Source organism: Mesoplodon mirus, assembly GCF_964341445.2.
Source record: "Mesoplodon mirus genome assembly, chromosome: 18".
Lineage (NCBI taxonomy): Eukaryota > Metazoa > Chordata > Mammalia > Artiodactyla > Ziphiidae > Mesoplodon > Mesoplodon mirus.
In genome coordinates, this window is record NC_138994.1 from 42758101 (window position 1) to 42781291 (window position 23191).

The window sequence follows — 23191 nt, forward strand, 5'->3', positions numbered from 1 at the left end:
ATGACACGTGCATGAATCTTTGGAACGAATGACTTACGTGTAGACGCAGGAGACGGCCATGCTGCTCGGGTCACTGCTCACCACCCAGTCTGATCCCCAAACTGCTCTGTATATTCTCAGTTCTTCCCTTGGGTCTCTACCCAAACCCTCTCCTGCTGGAAATTCCACTCTGTGATTACTGAATGCTCAAAGCAGGTTCTTTTACCTGCTTCTTCACTGACACCTGGCTATCCCCTGAGGACACTGCATCCTCCGTTACACCCTCACTGGGGGTTTCTTTGCTGCAGAGCCAGAAGATGGGTCATCAGGTCCTTTCCCATTGCCACGTTCTGATTGTCACTCCCCCTCATTCTTATTAACTCCTCAGTGGTGGGTTTTTTTGTGTGTGTGGTATGCGGGCCTCTCACTGTTGTGGCCTCTCCCGTTGCGGAGCACAGGCTCCGGACGCGCAGGCTCAGCGGCCATGGCCCACAGGCCCAGCCTCTCCGCGGCATGTGGGATCCTCCCGGACCGGGGCACGAACCCGTGTCCCGTGCATCGGCAGGCGGGCTCTCAACCACTGCGCCACCAGGGAAGCCCTCCTCAGTGGTTTTGAGGGTCACGCTGCTCTCCTTGCCCCCGCCCCCGCCCCCCAGTCTCCTGGCCCCTCCTCCTCATCCACTGAAAACTCTACTTCCGGTTCATTGTTTCCGCCCCACTTCAACTCTTGCCATCCTCTGTGACTTCAGCATCCCCAGAAGTGACCCGTTGTCCAGCTGGCCTCTCCGTTCCTTGACACTCCATCCCTCCAACTCAGGTGATTCTGAGGCCATTCCCATTCTGCTGGACACAGCCTGGACTTTGTTGTCCCCAAACACTGCATCCCCCTGAAAGCTCAATTTCGATCAGTATTGCCAACTCTCTGTCCATCTCCTCCTATTCCTCTAGCTCCCCTCATAAGGACCCCACGACAACAACTTCTCAGCCAGCTGGGGTCACCCCTAGCTACCAACTCTGCTATTGTATCACCATCCATCAGCCCCTTCTGGTTTTTACTTCTTGTCCCGTCTATACTCCTGAGCCACCATTGTAATTACTCTCTCATAAATATCCTCAATCCCTTTGTCCTTTTCTCCCATCACCATACTCCCCTGGCAAAAGCCCACATCTGGATGAATCTTATCATCTGTTTTCTCCAAGCCTGCCCTGGATTGGCTGGATGTTCAAGAGAAAACTTCCACAGTGAAGCTGCCTGGTTTCTCTTTAACTTCATAATGTCAAACTTACAAGTGGCACTTAATACTGCCTAGGGATCCTACTGTGTTTCTGCAGAAAACTCAATTCACTTGTGATCAATTCATCATTGTTCTTTTTCCCTGGAACCTCCCGTGCTCCCCTCTTGCACCCCGACTCTTTGCAGACCTTGCCAACATACTTCATTAAAAATATAAGGGTGTCTGATAGGAACCTGCTCATCTTTCCATTATGAAACTTACAATGATACATACACCTGTGCCCATCTTTTCCTTTTTCCCTCTTGTTACAATGGAAGAATTGCCTGTTTACTTGCTTTTTCCCCGTCTCCCCTACCAGACCGCAAATCCCCTAAAGGTGGAGACTTTGCCTGGTACAGCATTGAACCTAGTATGATACCTGGCCACTTTTCTCCCTGAAACTTTCAATGTTGTTACTTAAGGGCTCAGATCTGGAGTCTTTTCTTTCTATGCACACATTCTCCTTACATGATCCTACTCATTTGTGTGGTTTCAAATTTTAGGCACATACTATGTAATTTTTTAAAGAGAAATAAATGAATGACTTAAAAGGAGGCAAAAAGAACACACTGATCATTTTTTACTTGAATGCCATGTGAACATGAATTGGTCATCAGTGGGAGATTACCAATTAAATTTCATTTTGAGTAGGTAGCACAAAACTTGCCTTATCTGCTTTCTTCTTCTTATAATTAAGAAGAGGGGGACATTGGGATTAGAACAGCAGGGAGAAATGGTGTAGCAGGAGAAAACATTTAGGGAAACATGGACTGAGCTGAAAGATGAAAACTGTTAAAATGACTGGTGAAAAATTTTCTGAGGACAACGGGACAAAGGCAGTGAGGAATCATCATCTATGCCTTCTATTCACATTATCTCTGCTTCAAATGTGGACAGGAGGCTGAGAGGAAGTGACACTCAACCCTGAAATGACTTTTTGGTCCAGCTTACAATGAGCATCTGACCTTGATCCTGAGGTTTGCTCCCCAGAGTACATGCAGGTGCAGCGCATCCTGATGTCTTACCTCCACTTTCAATGAGGACATCCAGGAGTTCGTCCATCTGCTGACTCTGGGTCATTTGCTATTGCAAAGTAACCAAAGGAGAACAGAGAAGTTAAAAAATGGCAACCGCTTCTGTAGGAAATCATTAGAAGCAGCACAACAGGCATTTGAACTAGGTTTGGCTAGGGTGTTTTTTTTTTTTAATTGTGGTAAAATACACACAACATAAAATTTACCATCTCAACCATTTCAGAGTGTGCAGTTCAAGTGCATTAAGTTCCTTCACACTGTTGTGCCACCGTCTCCACTGTCCAGTTCCAGAACTTTTTTCATCTTGCAAAACTGAAACTCTGTCCCCATTAAACACTAACTATCCATTGCATCCTCCCCCAGCCCCTGGCATCCACCATTCTATTTTCTGTCCCTCTGAATTTGACAACTCTGAGTACCTCGGATAAGTGGATTGATACAGCATTTTTCCCTTTACAGCTGGATTATTTCACTTAGCATAATGTCTTCAAGGTGCATCCATGCTGTATGTATCATATGTCAGAGTGTCCTTCCTTGTGAATGCTGAATAATATTCATTGTATGTACAGAATATGTATTTGGTTTATCCATACATCCATCAATGGTTTATCCATTCATCCATTCAACCAATTTGGGTTGCTTCCACCTTTTGGCCTTTGTGAATAATGAGGCTATGTATATGAGTGTAACTGACTAAAGGTTTTTGAACCATGTGTGATTAAAGCTCAGTATGAATTCTGGACAGGAAAACTACTGAATAAAACAATCTATTAAAACAAAAGAAGGGGAAAAGGAGGCAGAATGCTCCCTAGCCCAGAGTTCTTCAGAGTGAATTCAGTTGTTTGAGAAGTTTCCATCCCAGGAGATGGGCACCTTAACACATATATACTGTGGCCATTTTTATCACTTTGAAGTGACTTGGGTAGGACACAAAACAAGCCTCAATGAATTTAAGAGGATAGAAGTTAGTTCAAGCATCTGTTCTGATCACAATAGCATGAAACTAGAAATCAACCACAGAAAAAGAAATGAGAAAAAATTGCTTACATGGAGACTAAACTACATGCTACTAAAAAACCAACGGGTCAACGATGAAATTGAAGAGGACATTTAAAAATACCCAGAGACAAATGACAGTGAAAACACAACCGTACAAAATCTATGGGATGCCGCAAAAGCAGTTCTTAGAGGGAAATTCATAGTGATACATGCCTTCCTCAAAAAAACAAGAAAATTCTCAACTTGCCACCTAAAAGAACTGGAAAAAGAACAAACAAAACCTAAAGTCAGCAGAAGGAAGGAAGAATTAAAGAACAATAGGAAAAAATCAATAAAACCAAAGGCTGGTCCTTTGGAAGGGTAAACAAAATTGACAAACCTCTGGCCAGGCTCACCAAGAAGAAAAGAGAGAGAACCCAAATAAACAAAATAAGAAATGAGGTGACTCAGCTCTGCCTCCCATTTGGGTGCTGAGGATGTGACCCAAGAACGCGGTTCACATTTCTCTGGTTCCTCATTGTGACAGCTTGTGGAATCTATCCCCATGTGTAAGGACTACCTCTTCCCCTCCGGCTCATCTGAGTTGTGAAGCAGAGTCTGTTTATGGAAGTCCACTTTGCCTGGCCTTTTTTTTTTTCTTTTGAAACCAAGAAGGATGTGTTGATGTTTACAGATACCAGGGGACAGGAATGGGGAGAACAGAGGCATATATTGACCTCACTCTTCTGAGAGCCGGGTCCCAAAAAACAGAGGCATCAATGATCAACGTGGGCGACAGCACTGCTTAGAGAACGAATCATTTGCATTAAATGCCTACAAGGTCTGGCAGGTAATGTAAATGAGCCAAACACAGAGCAAGAGAGAGAGGGGTAGAGGTTAGAACACATGTTCTGGTCCAAGGAGGCAAGGATACTTTGTTTCAGGCAATGGTTGTCTGGCAGAGATGTGCCTACAGGGTTGCCAGTTCTCTGATTTTTTTCAGAAATGGGAAAGCCTACGTTTTGCATAAAATTTCCCGATATTTAAAACACTCTCTCATCCAAATGAAATCTAACTGCAGGCTGATTTTGCTCTGTGGGATACCAGGGTGCAGCAACTGATGGAGATGGTATTTTCTGGGTTGAGCACACACGGAGGGCCATCTGATACTTTATCCACATTCAGACCATTTGAAATATAAGATCACTCATAGCTGGTTTTTTTTTAACTTATTATTTGAAAAATTTTCAAACATAAATGGAAGTGGAGGCTACAACAAACCTCCATGATTACCCAGCTTCTGCAACCATTCATATTTTACTAGGATCACTGAATTTTGAAACTAGGAAGAAACTTAGAAATGACTGGCCCAGCAATTACTCTCATATATTTGAGTACCTATCCCATGTCTGGACAATGTGATAAATGCTGCATCATCTGAAATCCTTATGCAGTAGACATCGTCTCCATTTTATGTAAGAGAAGTTGAATACTTGCCCAACGGTAGTGGGAGAGGCAGCTGGCACCGAGCCCAGGCATCTGGGCGCCCAGCCAACCTCTTCTCTCTCCGCCTCAGGCAGCATCTGTACACACACAACACATCCCCACAATGAGCATCTAGACATTTTGCTCATTCCAGCAGGGAGGTGACAGACACGCTCAACAACAGAATCTCCACGCGTGAGGCCGCGTCATGTAAAACCACGTCCACTGAGTCAGCCTGCTCTTCCGTAAAGAACAAATCACGTGCTTACCTGTTTTACTGCATCTTCATAGGACGGAGGCTGGCTTATCTCTGAAACTGCTGACGTTGACTTAGAAAAAGTTGGGGATGGAAGTGAAAACTTTGGCCCTGACTTATCAGAAGAGTGTAAACCAGCCATCTGGGTGAGTAAAACGCAGAGAAAGACAATCAATCCATGCGTCGGAAATGGTACAGCTTCTGTTTTAGAAACTACAGGCTAAATTCTGCAAACATTGACTTAAGGGAAAACAAAAGCTGGGGCTTAAATTTATGTTACATATATATCACAGATACATATTAACAATGCTACACATCACTATGGACTCAAAGCTGGAGGCATCTCAGGATGGGAACCTCGAAAATTCATCTCCCCCTCTAAGGTACACCCTGTCTGTTGGGAGAAAGCGAGATGAGAAAAGAAAATAAAGCAAAGGGTCCATCCAATCTGACATGAAGAGCTCCACCAACCCAGGAATGTCCAGAGTGATTTACCTCCCACCCCGTTTCATTCCTAAGTGGATGTATATGCAGACAGTTGCAGGCAGGTGTTGCCAGGGTATCTCTTCATGAGCCAGCCTTGGGGATTGTGAGTGCATTCTGTGCAGTGCCCGGGACCTTTCAGGGTCCCTGTCCCCTCAGGATGCCCTGCTCTGGGGCCTGCAGCACTTCTGTGTCATGGCCGTCTCACGTTTGTCTCCTTTTTTCTCCCATCGCGGAGCACAGGCTCCGGACGCGCAGGCTCAGCGGCCATGGCTCACGGGCCTAGCCGCTCCGCAGCACGTGGGATCTTCCCAGCCCAGGGCACGAACCCGCGTCCCCTGCATCGGCAGGCGGACTCTCAACCACTGCGCCACCAGGGAAGCCCATTTGTCTCCTTTTTACCATCTTCCCACTGCTCCTTGAATTCCCCATGTCCCGCATCTTTTATACCCCCGATTGTCCCACCTGCTGACATGCATCATCTCTTCCCTTTTGCACCGTGACTCCAACTTTCTGCATCTCTTCAGTCCTTTCCGAGGACCCACTACTTCTTTCTCCACATTTTTTTCCCATGTGCCCTGACTCCAATCTTGAACTTCACTGAACCAGGTCTGTTTGCCATGATGTTTCGCAAACATACCAAGACCACGTTGGCATAATTTCTGGGATGAACCCTGGAAACAGTGCCTTGGAATGCCCTCACTTATATCTGTACATCCATTTCTGTCCCTTTCAAGTGGACTTGTTTCTATCCAAAATGTCATTTCTTTCTGCCTTTGAACCTCAACATTTGGAGAACAGGGGCCACAGAGAGAGAAGAGGCAAAGCCAACCCCCAGTTTAAACCTCTTCCCAGGTGCCTACCTTTTGCTGTACACCTGGGCTTTTGGGACAAGAGTTGCCCCCAGCACCATGATTGCTGTCTGCCTGGGCTCCAGAGAAAGAGGGGTGAAGGCTGGAAGGCTGGGGAGAGAAGCTTGAAGGATGGCCCTCACGTGCCCCTGAGTTCTGTAGAAAGGAAGAAGGACAAATTAAATGGCCACCAGCAGCATATTTGAGGGTAACCTTTGCTGAGACAACTAGGCCCTGCCCTGGTATCTCATCTTTCCAAACCTCCCTGAATTCCATCACCAAAGTCTCAGATCTGGCTTTGGACGTATCATTTCCTGTTCACAAACTTTCCATGGTTTCCACACATCTAAATCGTAGGGTCTCCACATCTAAACAGGATAAGTCTTCAAGACGCTCCACAGTCGAGTATGATTTCCCCTCTGCGAGCTTAAATTCTACTAATCCCTCCGGGCCCTGTATATATTCCCTCCCTGTGTTTTTTCACATGGAATGATCTTTTCCTGACTCTCCTTCTCCAACTCCACTTCTCAAGTTCAACCCATTTGCAAAGCCTTCCAGATTTTTCTAGCGCTTCATGATCAATACCCACTTCCATGCTTTATGCAGCATTTAATGTCACAAGTGCCCATCAGTGATGTTATCCTATATTGCTCTTTATCTTTTTTTTTTTTTTTTTTGCGGTACGCGGGCCTCTCACTGTTGTGGCCTCTCCCGTTGCGGAGCACAGGCTCCGGACGCGCAGGCTCAGCGGCCATGGCTCACGGGCCCAGCTGCTCCGCGGCATGTGGGATCTTCCCAGACTGGGGTATGAACCCACGTCCCCTGCATCGGCAGGCGGACTCTCAACCACTGCGCCACCAGGGAAGCCCGCTCTTTATCTTTTAATTTTTTTTATTATGGACTTATTCATGTCTTTACAAAGAGTGCTTTGTAAACCATCAATGACTGTACAAATGGTAGTTCTTCTTGATGGTATGATATCCTTCAACTGAGCACCTTCTGGTCCACAGCTGTATATTTCAAGAGCTATTTTTACCTTTGTTGCCTAGGACATGAGGCACTCAATACCTGTTGTCAATGAGGATGATAATCCATGTAAGTTTCTCCTCCCAGAGTGCTGACTGAGGACTGAGCATCATTCACATGAATGTGTTGTTCTGATGGGTTCATAAAAAATGTATTCGCCTTACCTATGGCCACGCCTTATACTCCCAGGGTAGAGAATATTCAGTGGGAAAAGGGCATGCATTTTAGAATCTGATAAACCTAGGTTCCTGTGACCCTGGGCAACTGGCTTCACCTCCCTGGGCCTTATTTTCCTCAATAGCAAAGAGTGATAAATTGGAATTCGTAAGGTTGTTGTGACAATTAATGAGATGACTCACGTACATGCCTCTTATGACCTGGTACATGGCAGGCATCCAATTAATGTAAGTGTTTTTCCTATTCCCTTTCTAATAACATGGATTTCAGAACCTTTTGATAACGTAACTGTCTTTTTCAAAGAGACTTTCCTAATAATTCTTTGTTTTCATGGATAAAAGGAAAGTCCTGGATGGTCACCTTGGTCTTGTCTTTGAACTGGTCACTATTCTAAGCCATCCCTACTCTCGCTCTGCACCAAACACACTGGTTTCTTTCTGGTCCTTGAACATTCCACACATGCTCCTACCACAGGGCCCTTGCACTTGCTGTTCCTCCTTCGCCTGCAATGCCTTTGCCTCAAGTACTTACAAGGTTTTCTCCTTTACCTCCTTCAAATGTCCCGGGCCTTTCCTTTTAAAGTTGTAAACTTCCAAACTCCTAATCTCCCTTCTCTGCCTTTTTTCTGTAAAATGTATCATCTTCTAATGTGTTAAATACTTACTTATACCTTTTGTTTACTATCTGTCTCCCCATGAGAATAGGGATTTTGTTTGGCCAGCTCAGCACTGATCCCCAGAGACTAGAACAGAGCCTGGCACACAGTACGTAAATATCTGTACTATGCAGACCATTACATGGCCATGGTAACTCCCTCTTTGGCCCTCTTGATGAGTTGGTTTGGCCTATGGTAAGGCTTGATACCAAGTGGTCCTGGGAACAGCCCCACGAGCCAAATCCAGCCCCTGGCTTGTTTTTGTAAATAAAGTTTCACTGGAACACAGCCACGTGCATTCGTTTACCAGTTGTCCATGGCTGCTTTCGTGATCCAGGCGTAGGGCTGAGGCGCTGTGACAGAGACTGTACATCCCACAAAGCCCAAACCATTTATGATCTAGCCCTTTCCAGAACAAGTTCGCCACGCTAGCCTCGGAAGCGAGTTCGTTCTACTGTAAAGGCTTGTGCATTGTGGCGTCTGGAAGTTGCTACTGGGTGTGTGGCAAACCCTCCCCGTGAAAAGTTCCAACGTCAGCTCTTTAGCAGCTGCACATCCACATCCCGCTTCCAGGAGGACGGGATCACCAGGCACGGGGCCAGGAGTTCTTACCTGTGCAGTACGCACCTGGCCGCCGACAGGTGAGGAGACCCTGTGCTCTTCTCCTTGGGCGCCCGAAGATGCGGGTAGGAAGTAATGGTTGTTTGGCGAGGGGGGCAAACTGATGTGCTGCGGGCTTTTCACAGCCCCGAGGGGCGAATGCTGTGGGGAGCACTGCGGGCTGAGGAATGTGGAAGAAATTACGCTGGTTTGACCTGAGGGCTCCGCACAGCGAGTGTTCCCGAGGGGCAGGAGCTGAGCATCTTCACGGGCCGGCGGCTGGCCCTCCGAGCAGGCGCTCTGTCTTTTCACAGCTATTTGCGGGGATGCGAAAGGACAGCTGGAGGTGGCGTCTTCCTGCTTGATGGGGGCGGCCGGGAAAGGCAGCAGCTTCTTCTCGGGACAGTTGCTCCTCTTCTGCTTCTGCAGCTGCAGCCTCAGCTCCTCCACCTGCTTCTGTTCTTGCTGGAGTTTCCAGGTGAGCTCGTTGATCACCTTCTGCTTCTCCACCAGCATCTTGTCCTTCTCGGAGTCCAGTCCGTCCAGCTCAGGAGGGATGGAACCCCCATTTAGACTGCCCATGAGGCTTTCCTCGGGGCACGCGTGGACTGGGGACGGATGCAGGCCAAAGGACGGGGAGGCATCGTTGAAGGTGTCCGGCAGGGACCCTGCCACCGACAGGTCGGAAGAGGCGGGCGAGATCGGGGGGCTGGAGCTCGTGCTGCCGAAGTGGTAGAAGCCGTTGGACAAGGCGCTGGTGGACGGGGAGGACTGGTAATTGGGCAGCGCGTTGCTGGGTGTCACAGGAAAAGTGACAGTCGTTATGTCACCGAAGTTGGGCACAGGGTTCCCAGGACAGTCCTGGAAGGGCCGAAGCCGGTCCATGAGGGCCAGCTTGGTGCCGGACACCGGCAAACCTCGTATTCGAAGCTGTTGTCTTAACTCAGAGACCTAAAGAAACCAGGCCGTCGTTAGCACTGCTTAATGACAATCTTTTAAAAATGTATTTATTGTTACAGAAACTTTAAGACATCACAAATGGGATTTTATAATGTCCCCTTCCTTGTTTCCGATTTCCTCCCCTACACCAGATGTGCATCAGTTTTGCACAATTTTCATGATTTGAAAATATTGGCATACACCATGTTTTCATGGATCCAGATTATAGAAATGTCCAGCTCAAGTGAACCACGGCAGTTATCTGGTCTACTGCTCTCCAACCCCCATCCTGGTCCTTGTCCCCACATTACAGGTGAGAAAACGGATACCTGCCTGGGTTTGGACATCAGCCCTCAACCTACAACATCAAAGCAGGCTGACACCCCGGGACCTCTGCATCCTAGTTGAGTACCCTGTCCACCACCTCTTTGCCACCACTGGCAAGAGCATTACAGCACAGCTGGGTCCCAGCCCGAGGTTCCTGATTCAGCAGGTCTGAGTTGGGGGCTGAGAATCTGGGTTTCTAGCAAGTTCCCAGAGGATGCAGATGCTACTGGTCCCAGGACCAGGTTCTCAGCCTTGCAGTTCTGCATCACCATCGATGTCCTAATTTTACTGACTGGCTTGGTAACAGTCATATATTGAGAGAAGTATGTGCGGAGATGAGACCATCATTCAAATCCTGGCCCCGCCTCTTCCCAGCTCAGTGATCTTTCTGTAAAATGGGGATGACCGTACCTCCCTTATACATTTTTGTGAGGATTAAAATGGCCTAAAATTTGTAAAGGGCTTGGAGTAGTGTCTCACAAATTGTTAGTGCAGTGTGTTTGCTATTATTATTACGTTGATTCACATGGAATTATTTCAACCCTGCAATTTTATATAATATATATATATTATATAAAATTGCAGGGTTGAAATAATTACATGTGTTCATAAATCACAGATATGTAAAAATATGATAGACATGATGGAACCCTTTAGATCCATTAAAACTGATGCTATTTGTTGATATAGAATAATGAGTAATTATTTATGGTATATGATTAAGTGAGAAACGTTTGAATTGCTTGATTCTATTTCTATAAGAATTATATAAATATGTGTATGTGTGTATATATATATATATATATATATATATATATATATATATACTTAAACCTATGCTTGCAAGATGAAAATGTCTAGATAAAAATATGCTAAAATCTTAACAATGGTTCTCCTTATCTGTATTTCCAAAATAGCCCACATCAGCATATTACTTTTGTTAATTAAAATGGGAAACATATTAAATACCTAAATGTCAATAATTCCATAAAACAGCCAGAAATCTATAGGGAAATATTCTTCTGATATTTTGCAGGGAAAGATCTTTTGAACCTCAAAGCAAAGAGAGTAATAATAAAAATATTGACCACAAAAATTGAAAACTATAAGTCAAAAATACTGGAAGAAAATGCAAATGCAAATAGCCACCTCATTAAAAGATAATTGCAGGGCAAGTAATCAAGTGTTAGTAAGCTCAATGTATCAAAAGAAAAAGACTGATACCCAGTATAAAACTGGGTAATGGACATGATCCAACCCTTCACAAACAAAAGATAAAATTAAAAGAAAAATGGCCAATAACATAGGTACACCATCATTAGTATTCCAAGAAATGCAAATAAAATAAGTATGTACATAGCTTTGTATTCACCAAATTGACAAAGAAATGAATAATAACACTGTGTCAGTGAAGTAGCAGAAAAAATAACTGAATAAAAATGTTAAGAAAAAAAAGCTTTTCAATACCTTGCTATTCCAAGTGTGGTCTTTGGACCAGCAGCATCAGACAGCATCTGGCGCTTATGGGAGAAATGCAGAATCTCAGGCCCCTCCCCACACCTATCAAATCAGAATCTGCATTTCACCACGAGCCCCAGGTGGTTCACTGGGCACATTCAGGCTTGAGAAGCGCTGCCCTAACACACTACCTCTGGGAATAGATTGCCACAAATGTTCAGGACAGGAATGGGGCCATATGGATCAAGAGTTCTTAAAAATAGTTATATATTTTGGTTTAGGAGTTCCACTCCCATGTATTTAGCCTGGGGAGATAATTAGAGAAATTAATAAATTATATATATATATATATATATATATATATATATATATATATATAAATTTTTTTTTCTTTTTTTTTTTTTTTTGCCGTACGCGGGCCTCTCACTGTTGTGGCCTCTCCCCTTGTGGAGCACAGGCTCCGGACGTGCAGGCTCAGCGGCCATGGCTCACGGGCCCAGCCACTCCGCGCCATGTGGGATCCTCCCGGACCAGGGCACGAACCCATGTCCCCTGCATCGGCAGGCGGACTCTCAACCACTGCGCCACCAGGGAAGCCCACTAATTATATTTTTAATAGCAAAAATTTGGAAGCAAGTTAAAAGTCCAATAGAGGGATGTCAACGAGGTGGAGAAATGATGTGCCAGTATTAAAAAGAAAAATCTTATTGAATATTAAACGTTATGAAAAAGTCCATGATAAATAAAATAGGATAAGCATGCCCAAAGTATATGTTCACATAATTATTTTAAAATAATTATTTTAAAACCAAACATGTTCATGCATATTTTAAGTCTAGAAGCATACAGAATCTGTGAGTTAATTGTCTTTTAAAATACTTGGGACTTCCCTGGTGGTCCAGTGGTTAAAACTGCGCCTTGCACTGCAGAGAGCACGGGTTTGATCCCCGGTTGGGGAACTAAGATTCCACGTGCTGTGCAGACAAAAAAAATACTCTTCACTTTTTTATACACTATCATATTTCAATAGTGAATATATATTACATTAAGAGTTATTTTTAAAGTTATCTCAAAAAGGATTTGAATAACTTACCGTACCACAAGCAATAAAATATGCTCTCGGCCCCCTAGCCTGGCTAGCATTGTTTTACCATTTTCTTTTAGATTTGCTGGTTTGAAAAAGTGCAAAATGGCAACTCACTACCGTTTTAATTTAGAGTTACTTAAAATTAATGAGTTCTACGTTTATTCTTAGAATCTGCTCTGGCACTGAATAATTTAAACATTATTAAATAATGCAGCTCATATTCTAAAATAAAATGAGTACTTGTTCAGTCCAGTTTGCTATAAATTTCAGAATATTATGCTGTGTAGGCTTGCTTGGGACAAAGATTTGTATAAACCTCTTTCTTACATTCCCTGGTGTTTTATTTTTTAAATTAATTAATTATTTAATTTTTTGGCCGTGCCATGCGGCATGTGGGATTCTAATTCCCCGACCAGGGATTGAACCCGCACTCCCTGCATTTGAAACACAGAGTTTTAACCACTGGACCACCAGGGAAGTCCCTCCCTGGGGTTTTAATCGTTGATAAAACTTTAAACCATTTATTATGAAAAATTTCAAACATACACAAAAGTAAATAGAAAAGTGTAGTGAACCCACAAACCCATTAACCAGCTTTGACAATTATCAGCCCGCATTTGTTTCATTTATACGCCAATCTTGTTTCATTTATACCCCAAACTACTTCTTCCCCTACATTTCCTGAATTATGTGGAAGCAAATTATATATTTTAATCTGTAAATATTTTGGTATCTCTGTCTAAAAAGTAAGTTCTTAAAAAATATAGATATAAGATCATTATCACACCTAAAATATGAATAATTATTTCTTAATATCCATCAAATATTTTCCCAATTTTTTAAACTTCCCATTTACTTTCTCTCTCCTCCCCCGACCCCCCATGCTCTCTGGCTCTCTGACTCTCCAGTTTGTTAGAAGCAGGATACAAAAAAATCCATATACTGTCAAATTACCACGTATAACTTTTTAATGAGAAATCAAACTTTTTTCTCAGTGCTTTTCCCCTTTCACTTCTATGCATCAAAACAGAAGCATTTTTCTGGAAAACATCACCTTCATTGCCTAACCTTTCTGATTACTGTTTTTGAGGGTTACCTGCATTAAGTCCTCTTATTTCTTCCTTTCCCTACATGTGGTTCTGTCACTCTCCTCCTTTATTCCTCTTCTCTCCTTCCTTTCCGCCTTCTCCATCTTTCCCTCCCACTCTTTCCATTCTGTTCTCCTTCTATCTCACTTGCTGTGCTACTTCCAACCCTCCCCATTATGCAAACGATTCCAAGATTTCTGTTCCTATCCCTGACAGCACAGGTGAGCTGAGTGAGGCTGACATACGTCTAACTGATGGAAACTGGCTAGACTTTTTCACTTGGTTGTCCTGCTGGTACTTGTGCTCAACTTTTCTAAACTGAATGAACTTGCCAACAAACCTTGAAACCATCTCCTCAGTCTACCCTCCCAATTTCTGCTACTGCTGTAACTCTCCCAGGTGACACCTCTCCCCATACACCCAGTAGTCAAGCCCAGTTCAGGTTTCTCCCATCTATCCCCCGCCCCCTTTCCACTCTCGAGAATGACAATAGCAAAGCCTTTGACATCAGTCACTTGAGTTCAAGCCCCAGTTTTGTCATGGAGAAGCTGGTTAACTTGCATTTCATTTAACCTCGTTAAGATCCTGATTTATTATGTTTACATTTAAAACTTATCTTGTAGGGCAAAAATTAAAGCAAATCTCAAAGTAAACAAAACTGATAAACTTTTAGCCAGACTCATCAAGAAAAAAAAGGGAGAGGGCTCAAATCAATAAAATTAGAAACGAAAAAGAGGTAAACAGTGGACACCACAGAAATACAAAGGATCCTAAGAGACTACTACAAGCAACTCTATGCCAATAAAATGGACAACCTAGAAGAAATGGACAAATTCTTAGAAAGGTACAGTCTCCCAAGACTGAACCAGGAAGAAATAGAAAATATGAACAGACCAATCACAAGTAATGAAATTGAAACTGTGATTTTAAAACTCCCAACAAACAAAAGACCAGGACCAGATGGCTTCACAGGTGAATTCCATCAAACATTTAGAGAAGAGTTAACCCCTCTCCTTCTGAAACTATTCTGAAAAATTGCAGAGGAAGGCACACTCCCAAACTCAATTCTAAAGCAAACCTCTGAAAGATGGCTGACCGATAGTTTATACTCAAAAAATGGTAGTTCTCACTGTCACCACCACCATCTTCTTATACCTCTGCTAATTATTGTAACTATAACCAGCCAATGATTCTGAGCATGTGCATGTCAAGGAAACCACCTCTAGGGGCTCTGCTAGGTGGCACATCATATCTGAACTATGTTTTCTTTGGGGCCAAGACACCTCCAGTCCTATGTGATCCAAGATCCCATCCAGAGATAGACTACTTAAAAAAAAATCTTTGTAGAAGACATATGACATAAAATTTGCCATTTAATAATTTGTAAGTGTTCAGTTCAGCAGCATGAAGTACATTCACAATGCTGTGCAAATATCACCACCACCCACCTCCAGAACTTTTTCATCATCTCAAATTGAACCTCTGTACTCATGAAACACTCACGCTTTATTCCCCTCTCCCCTGGGAACCAACATTCTACTTTCTGCCTCTATGAATTTGAGGACTCCAGGGACCTCACAGAAGTGGATGCACACAATATTTGTCCCTTTGTGTCTGGTTTACTTCACTGAGCATAAAGTTTTCCAGGTGAGAGAAACTACTTTTATCTCTATGGATTGATGATCTGTGGGGGTGTGGAGGGTGAGGGACCACTGCTCTGGAGGGCATCATCATAAACCTGACATCCTCCTCTAGGTTTATAGCTGCCAAATTGAACCAAACTCGACGAAACCTAAGCATTTTTATTCCAAGTGTAAGGAATAGAGAAACCTTTGATATCAAAGCCCAAGGTACATTTTATCTACCAGTGTTGACATTTGGTGGCCACTGAATCTCCTCTAATTTGAAAGAGTCCCAATCCTACTTTTCCCCCAAAGGAGATAATGACTGAGGGCTGAGCATGGGAAGGAGGATGACCAAGGAGGACTGCGGGCTGGGGAAGGGCCATAAGACTGGCCCAGTGAGGACCACGGGGGCCTTTAGGAATTTAGTGTTTTGGGGAAAAATGATAAGATCCTCTTGGGGGGAAGAGTAATCGGTGGGGTGGAAACCAGGTAAAGAGGTGCAATCATTGAGCTGGAGTAGGCATTGGAGGGAGGTGTGCCCACGCGCTGGAGACCCGCAAGGGCCCTGCCTCCATCCTTTTCTGTCCTTCTGTAAATACTGGATGGACGAATCTGCCAATCCTGAGGACTGCTCTGAAACACACCAGGTTCAACTCAAAGGCCAGCGTCCTTTCAGTGAACTGAGATCCATGAGTGTGATCCAGAGTCAACTGCTAGCACACGTGTATCATTTAAGAAGCTGTTGCTACACTTCGGGGCAGAAGTTCTCAGAATTGGGGATTTCATAATAGAACAGCACCTTGTCTTAAATTATATTATCGACATAGGGTTCCCAACATTTTACCTTGCTAAGTAAGGACTATTCTCCTTATTTAATAGCATCCTGATGGAAGAAAAAGAAATAAAACACCAGAAACACTCAACTTCTGTCCACTGCTGCCATCATTTCCTGATGGAAAGGACATTTTGACATTCAAAACATTGTGGGGAAATAAATGCTTCAAATAAAGATGGGTCAGATATACTGAACACAGTTAGATTCATGAAAAGCTCTTGATATGGCTCTTGTTTTTCTTATTTCAAGAGACTGGTAAAAGTTCATTGTGAAATTGGCCACTGGAAACTTGTATCAATCTCAAAGCCGCCCTCTGCGCTAAGGGCTATCATGTATATGATTCTATTTGACTCTTACAATGACTCATTCATGCAAAGGAGGAATGTGACATGCAGAAACATTAAGAGACTAGCGTAAGGCTGCACAGCCAGGGGAAGAGCTGAGCTGGGAGCCCACAGTCTTCTGTTCTATTGGGTGTCCAACCACAGTGGTTAAAAAATATATATTTGTTAAAAAAAAAAAAAAAGAAAGAAAGAAAGAAAATCATGTCAAACCGTATACCTTCAGATCATCTAGGTTGGATGGGAGTGGGCCTGGCTTGAGAGAAGAGACACCAGTTTGTCCAGAAAAACTGTTTTTGGCAGGAGACAAAGGGGTATTGCTCAGCGGTGCTAAAGAAGGGTTTGGATTTCTGACCACCTGCTCATTTGGTTCCCTGAAAAACAAACAAAAAAGAAGCACTTAAAATACAATCAAATGCAGTCAAATATATATCTGGGGGTGTGATACTGTGATTTAGAATAGGAAATGTATATTTGGTCTTCATCCTGGCTTCTGGCATAGCTCCTAAAACCCTTGGGATTTCCTAAGGCCTGAGAGCACAGAACTGTCTTTCGTTATCCTAATGAGGTGACTCTCAGAAGCCACCTAAGGATGGAGGGTGGTGGCCTGGAGTACCAATCATGTGATTAGAGGGCTGGAACGTTTAGTCCCACTCCCGACCTCTGGGGAGGGCAGAGGGCTGGAGGTTAAACTGATGGGCAATGGCCAGAGATCTAATCAGCCGTGCCTACGTAATGACGTCACTATAAAAACCCAAAAGGATGGGGTTTGGAGAGCTTCCGGGTTGGGGAGCATGTGGAGATTTGGGGAGACGGGTGCACCTGGAGGGGCCAGAGATGCTCTGCCTGCCTCCCATATACCCTGCCCCAAGCATCTCGTTCATCTGGCTGTTCCCATGGGGAGTTACGTGCTTTTACAATAAACCGGTTACCTAAAGGTAAAATGTTTCTCTGAGTTCCGTGAGCCACTCTAGCAAATTAATCCAACCCAAGGAGGGGAGTGTTGGAACCTCCCATCTGTAGCCGGTCAGAAGCACAGGTGACAGCTTGGACTTGTGATTGGTGTCTGAAGGGGGAGGGGGCAGTCTTGTGGGACTGAGCCCTCAACCTGCGGGATCTGACACGATCTCCGGGGAGAGAGCATCGGAATTGAGCTGAATTGTAGAACGCCCAGCTGGTGTCAGAGAGTTGCTTGTCAGTGTGGGGAAAACTGGGTGACCAGAACCCTTAGGGGGTGGCTTGCATTTAGGTTGGATCACAAGCTAATTGCCCAGAAGGATCAGGCGTGTAATAACAAATACATCAGCAATAATAGTCAGTGCAATGTAATAAATGTAATAATAAATCAGTAGAAGTGGCAGGGTGAGGAAGAATCACAGAGTGGGCCAGAGGGCAAGTGGTAAGCACCCCTCAAGCTAGTTTTGGGGAGACAAGAGGGAGCAGTGGAGACTGTGGCCGCGGGAGAGGCCCGTCCATCTGTGATTTAGCAGATGCCCTGTTCTGGGGAGGAAGGAGCACGCGCACGAAGCTTGATCGCGTACAGCACGCGGCATAATCACCAGCGTGACCCGAAGCTGAACAGAGACAGGTGGGAGAACCTACATCCCAACTTTATGGTTGAGGAGAAAGACCCTTTACAAGGTGACCTCACTGTGAGACCACACACTGGGCTCAGGAGTCAATCTTTGAGGCTGTCACCCAGTCACTCAGCCCTGAGCCAATTCCTGAAACATAATCAGTATTGGACTGGCTCCCAATTCCAATGCTACATTCTTAGATGGTCCCTCCCCTCCGTTCTGCCATTACTCTAGTGCTAATACTTTCCCCAAAGAGGCCTCTTATCAGGGGCGTTGATGTACGTGCTTCCTCCCGGCCTTCTGTCCCTGAAAACGTGGGCGTGGTTTCGAAACAGTCATACTCTAAACACACCAGGATGCGGTGCAGCGCAGGACTCGCTGGGTCCCCAGGGGCCTCAGCCAGAGAAGCCAGCACCAGCGTCTGCCCCCAGGCGCCAGCCTGCGCTTGCCTGACTTACGTGAGCTGAGCTTGGCGGAGCCCGGGGTAGTTGAAACAGTGCTGTTGCTGCTGACTGAGGATCTGCAGCTGCAAGAACAGCTGCTGCTGCTGGAGCAGCCGGGCGTAGGCGGAATCCATGGGCGGAGGGGACTTCTCTGCCTTCTGGTCCGGGGGGATGTACTGGTGATATTTGAGCTTCTTCACCTTTGGCTTGGGGTCCTTGGGCTTTTTGTGGCGGTTCTTACAGTCGCTCAAGGACTTGGACTGCAAAGCGGATGGAGAAACGGCATGTGCTTTAGGTGATGGATGGGAATGGCTTGGCATCATGAATATATCTCTAGGAGGTTCCATGGGATGGATGTTCCTGAACCCCCGACACACAATACAGCAAAGGCAGGATGCACAAAGAGATCCTGGACGTTAAGGTACCTAACGGACAAATCCACTGCAAATGCATCGCAAAGGAAGGACACCCCTGAGGCGGGGGGTCTTGAGCCTTAGAAGTGGCTCGAGGAGAATTTCCTTCCCGGAGGAGAGGGGGAGGTAAACTTGTGTTTCATGAGGACACCTTCTTAACCTAAAACCACCTGACGGCCTAACGGAGATATTCTGCTCTTGGGATGGATTCATAAGAAAGCTCTTTCATCTGTATACATGTAATCACCTTTAGTGAAGCCCTTAGTACGCTGACTTATTAATGACATAAACTCAGATGAAGTTCAGCTTGCCTCTGAAAATCCAGAATGTGGATTTTTGTTACCTCAAATGTAAGATCAATTCCCCTTCCCATCAAACACTGATATAAGATCAGGAAGTGACATCCTCTGAACTAAAGATTCTTTATTGACTACGGGAAGGGTCAGTCACCCACTGGGACCTTTCCAGAAGTTACCCATCATGGAGCACGATCTGGACCCTTGAAAAAAGTTAAGGACACAGGCTCGGAAGTGAGGACACATTTTTGAACATGGTACAATCATCCAACTTCGTGACATCTCAATTACCTCACTTGCAAGCTGGGAAAAACATTCTCGACTTTCGATCTCAGTAATCAATGGAAAGATGGTGAAACATCTTGTTGAAATAGTAACAGATTTCAAAGGACAGTGTGATTATATTTATAACCCACTCCTAAAATCCAAAGGCCTCCATAGATTGGAAAGCAATAGATCCATACTGGAATCGGGTAAAAAACATACATTTCCAAACCCTGACTTTATTACAGAAGATTGAAAGGAACATGGATATGGTGATGGTAGAGTCTTGGGGATCTGGGGACAAGTGGGAGGGAAGGTGTGGTACCAGCGGTGTCCAGAAGAGGGCGCTCCTGAATAGCCGGCGGGCATGTTGTGACTGGGCAGCTTCCCCGCTTTAACCACAAAAGTTTTCTCTGACTCAGCGCATCCCTCCACCGAAGCCTTTTTTGTGTTTTCTCGGGGAGGCTTCTTCTTGGAGACCAATGAACAATGAACTCAAGTATTCCCGTGGGCTGGGGGCTCTCCTCCCTGCTCATTCATCGGTTAGCGCTCCAGGTAATGAATCAGTCTTCTGCACTTGGGATAGTTTCTGCAGGGCTCCTACAGTCAGCTCTGCCCTGCTTTGCTCTGGTGCAGCCTCCGCTCCCACCCCTAGAACTTGCTTGTCTGGGGGAGCTGCAGCCCTGAGTCTAGCAATTCAGTCAGGGGCTAAGGCATTTTCTCTAGCTGTCGCCTTAACATAGGGACTCTGAACGTTTTAGAAGGTACGAAAATCGGACCATTTTCTCTGGATAGTGAGGGGCAAAGGCCGCTGAACCCATGGAACTCCGAATCCCTGGAACTGTACAGTTTCATATTTTTGACACCAGAGGATACTGAGGCTGTGGGTTTGCTTTTGTTTTCTTTCTAGAACTGCATGGCCAATAGAAGCGGAGCACAGTCATCTTACTAAAGCAGACCTGGATCCCAAATCCAGTGGTTTAAGACTTGGGCATGAATGTAGAAAGCAAGTTAGTGTGAGGCAAGAGGGAGCGGTGGGGCCTGCAGCTAGAGAGGGCACGACTTCCTCAAGGCCTTCTGCCTCGAATTCGCACATACCCTGCGCCGGGCACGCAGCACGCCCCCCAAGCCACCTGCACTCAGTTTGTCCATCCTGCTCGGCACACTGAAGTCCAAACTCCAGCCTGCAAAGGAGACCATCAGCAAGCTGCCTAAACATGCTCCTGTCCAATGGCTTACCCCTCCTGACTCTTTTCCTTGTCATTTTCTGCCATCTGCGACTCCCTACTCTGCTTGCTGTCTGACGTCGGCTCATCCTTCGAGGCTGGCTCAAACCCTGGCTCATCTGGGAAGCCTTCCCTAACCCACGGTGAGGTCTCTCCTCTGCATGTCTCATATGACACTTGAGGCTGCCCCGTAACGGTCACACTGCTGCAGACCCTGCTGAGGGGGGAGGGAGGCGGACATCCAGCCCCAGGTCTGCTTCCGAGGCTACTGGCCCTGATGGGGGGCTGTGGCCACCTGGGGAAGGGGACTCTCCTTCTGTATTGCGGTAAAATACAAGGAACATAAAAATCCCCCGTCACCATTTTCAATTCAGTGGCATTTAGCACATTTACAATGTGGTGCAACCATCACTGCTACCCGGTTACAGAACATTTTCATTACCTCGAACAGTAACTCCACCCCCATTAAGAAGTCACTCCCCATCCTCCCCTTCCCTTGGAAACCACGAACGTGCTTACTGTCTCCATGGATGTGCCCATTCTGGACACTGCATAAAAATGGAATCAGACACTGTGTGGTGCTTTGTGTCTGGCTTCTCTCACGCAGCCTGTTTTCAAGGTTCATTCACGTTGTACCAAGAATCAGTGCTTCATTCCCTTTTCTGGCTGAATAATCTTCCATTGCATGGATATGCCCTGTTTATCCATTCTTCACTTGATGGACATTTAGGTTAGTTCCAACTTTTGACTATTGGGAATACAGCTGCAATGAATATTCCCGCATACATTTTTGTTGGAACACCTGTTTTCAATTCTTTTGGGTGTGTATCTAGGAGTGGAATTTGCTGGGTTACGTGGTCATTGTGTGTTTAATTTATTGAGGAACCACCAAACTGCATTCCACACAGACGCACCATTTTACATCTCCATCAGCAATGTATGAGGGTGCCGATTTCTCCACATCCTCATCCACACTTATTTTCCATTTTTAAAATTTTAGTCATTCCAGTTAGTTTGAAGTGGTATTCTGTCGTGGTTTGGAGTTGCATTTCCCTGACAATGAATGACATGGAACCCCCGTCTCGTGTGCTTGTTGGGCAATTTGTTTATCTTTGGAGAAATGTCTATTCAAGTTCTTTGGGGCACATTTTTCTTATTTGCTCAAAGCCCCATATGGACTAGTGGTGGCTGTGACATCAGACTAGATTGTAGGCTCCTTGAGGGCAGGAATCATGGTTTGGTTTTTTTTGCGGTACGCGTGCCTCTCACTGTTGTGGCCTGTCCCGTTGCGGAGCACAGGCTCCAGACGCGCAGGCTCAGTGGCCATGGCTCACGGGCCCAGCTGCTCCACGGCATGTGGGATCCTCCCGGACCGGGGCACGAACCCGTGTCCCCTGCATCGGCAGGCGGACTCCCAACCACTGTGCCACCAGGGAAGCCCAGGAATCATGTTTTATTCAACCTGATATGTACTACTTGGGGCCTGCAATGTGAGCACCATTCTCTTATAGAGGATTTTACAGTTTTCAGAGTATTCTTGCGCATTCTCTCAATGGACTTATGTGAAGCTTACGCAGTCGATAGGGCAGAGATGTTTTTCCCTAGCTGGGTTGCTTCCTTCTTTGAGAAGCCCTCTAGTAGCCTCCTAGCTTAGAGATGATGAATATTCATCAGCTGAGAACCCACAGGCACTGACCAGTCAGAAGAGCTGCTGGCTTTCACGTAAACAGCCAGTCCTGCTGGACCAGGTGGTTACCAGCCCTGCTCCTCATTGAAACTGACTGTCCTTCCTCAGGGCAACTATTATACTCCCTTAGTACCAAGAGGCTGAAGGCTTTGCTCATTTGCATTAGGCAGAATTTAAATACTTTGGTAGAAATACTGATGCAATTTCCCTTGGCACACAACGTTAGAAGTCACTGAATCATCCCCTCCACCCTCCACTTGCAGTGAACAAAATTCATCAACAGCCACTTATTTTCAATGCTGTTGAGCTGTGTGGATTGTAGGCTGGGTTTAAGCCACTGCAGTTTGGGGATCTTTCCTGGGAATCAGAAATACCCGCCATCCATTTATAAGATGAAAACCACTTCTGTGTACATGCAGTGGAGGGGGCAGTGGGTGGGCACCGTTACTTTAGCATTGATTCCAACTCAATTTACAACCTTTTCAAAACATGTTTCTTAAGAATCATCTCAGCATCAAGCGGTGGCTTTAGAGCTGAGAAAACATGCCCCCAAATCAATCAGAAGTTATTTGGGATAAAACATTACGAAGAAAGTCAAATGACTACCAGGCAGTTAATTGAGGAGAAAGCGCCCTGTGAACTATTAGATATAATCCTGAGAAACTTAAACCAAAACTATGTGATCATGCTTGTAGTTATGTGTCTCTTGGGAGTGTAACCCTCTGCTTTGTCTTTATTTCCACAGGGAGACTGGCTTGAATGATATAGGCTTTGCTGTAGGCAGGGC

The 23191-nt window shown here is 45.3% G+C and overlaps 1 protein-coding gene across 4 annotated transcripts in view; it reads right to left on the bottom strand.

The window, feature by feature from the left end:
* Positions 1–23191, bottom strand: part of MYOCD (myocardin) — a 93533-nt gene that overhangs the window by 3984 nt on the left and 66358 nt on the right. For 3 of the 4 annotated variants that reach the window (XM_082604985.1, XM_082604987.1, XM_082604988.1), the window contains 6 exons: positions 18534–18778; positions 16719–16872; positions 8811–9749; positions 6353–6496; positions 5020–5148; positions 2279–2336 (listed from right to left, as the gene is read on the bottom strand). In XM_082604985.1, the coding sequence (XP_082461111.1) occupies positions 2279–2336; positions 5020–5148; positions 6353–6496; positions 8811–9749; positions 16719–16872; positions 18534–18778 (1669 nt within the window). The remainder of the gene's footprint in view (positions 1–2278; positions 2337–5019; positions 5149–6352; positions 6497–8810; positions 9750–16718; positions 16873–18533; positions 18779–23191) is intronic. The other variant, XM_082604986.1, reaches the window with a different exon arrangement.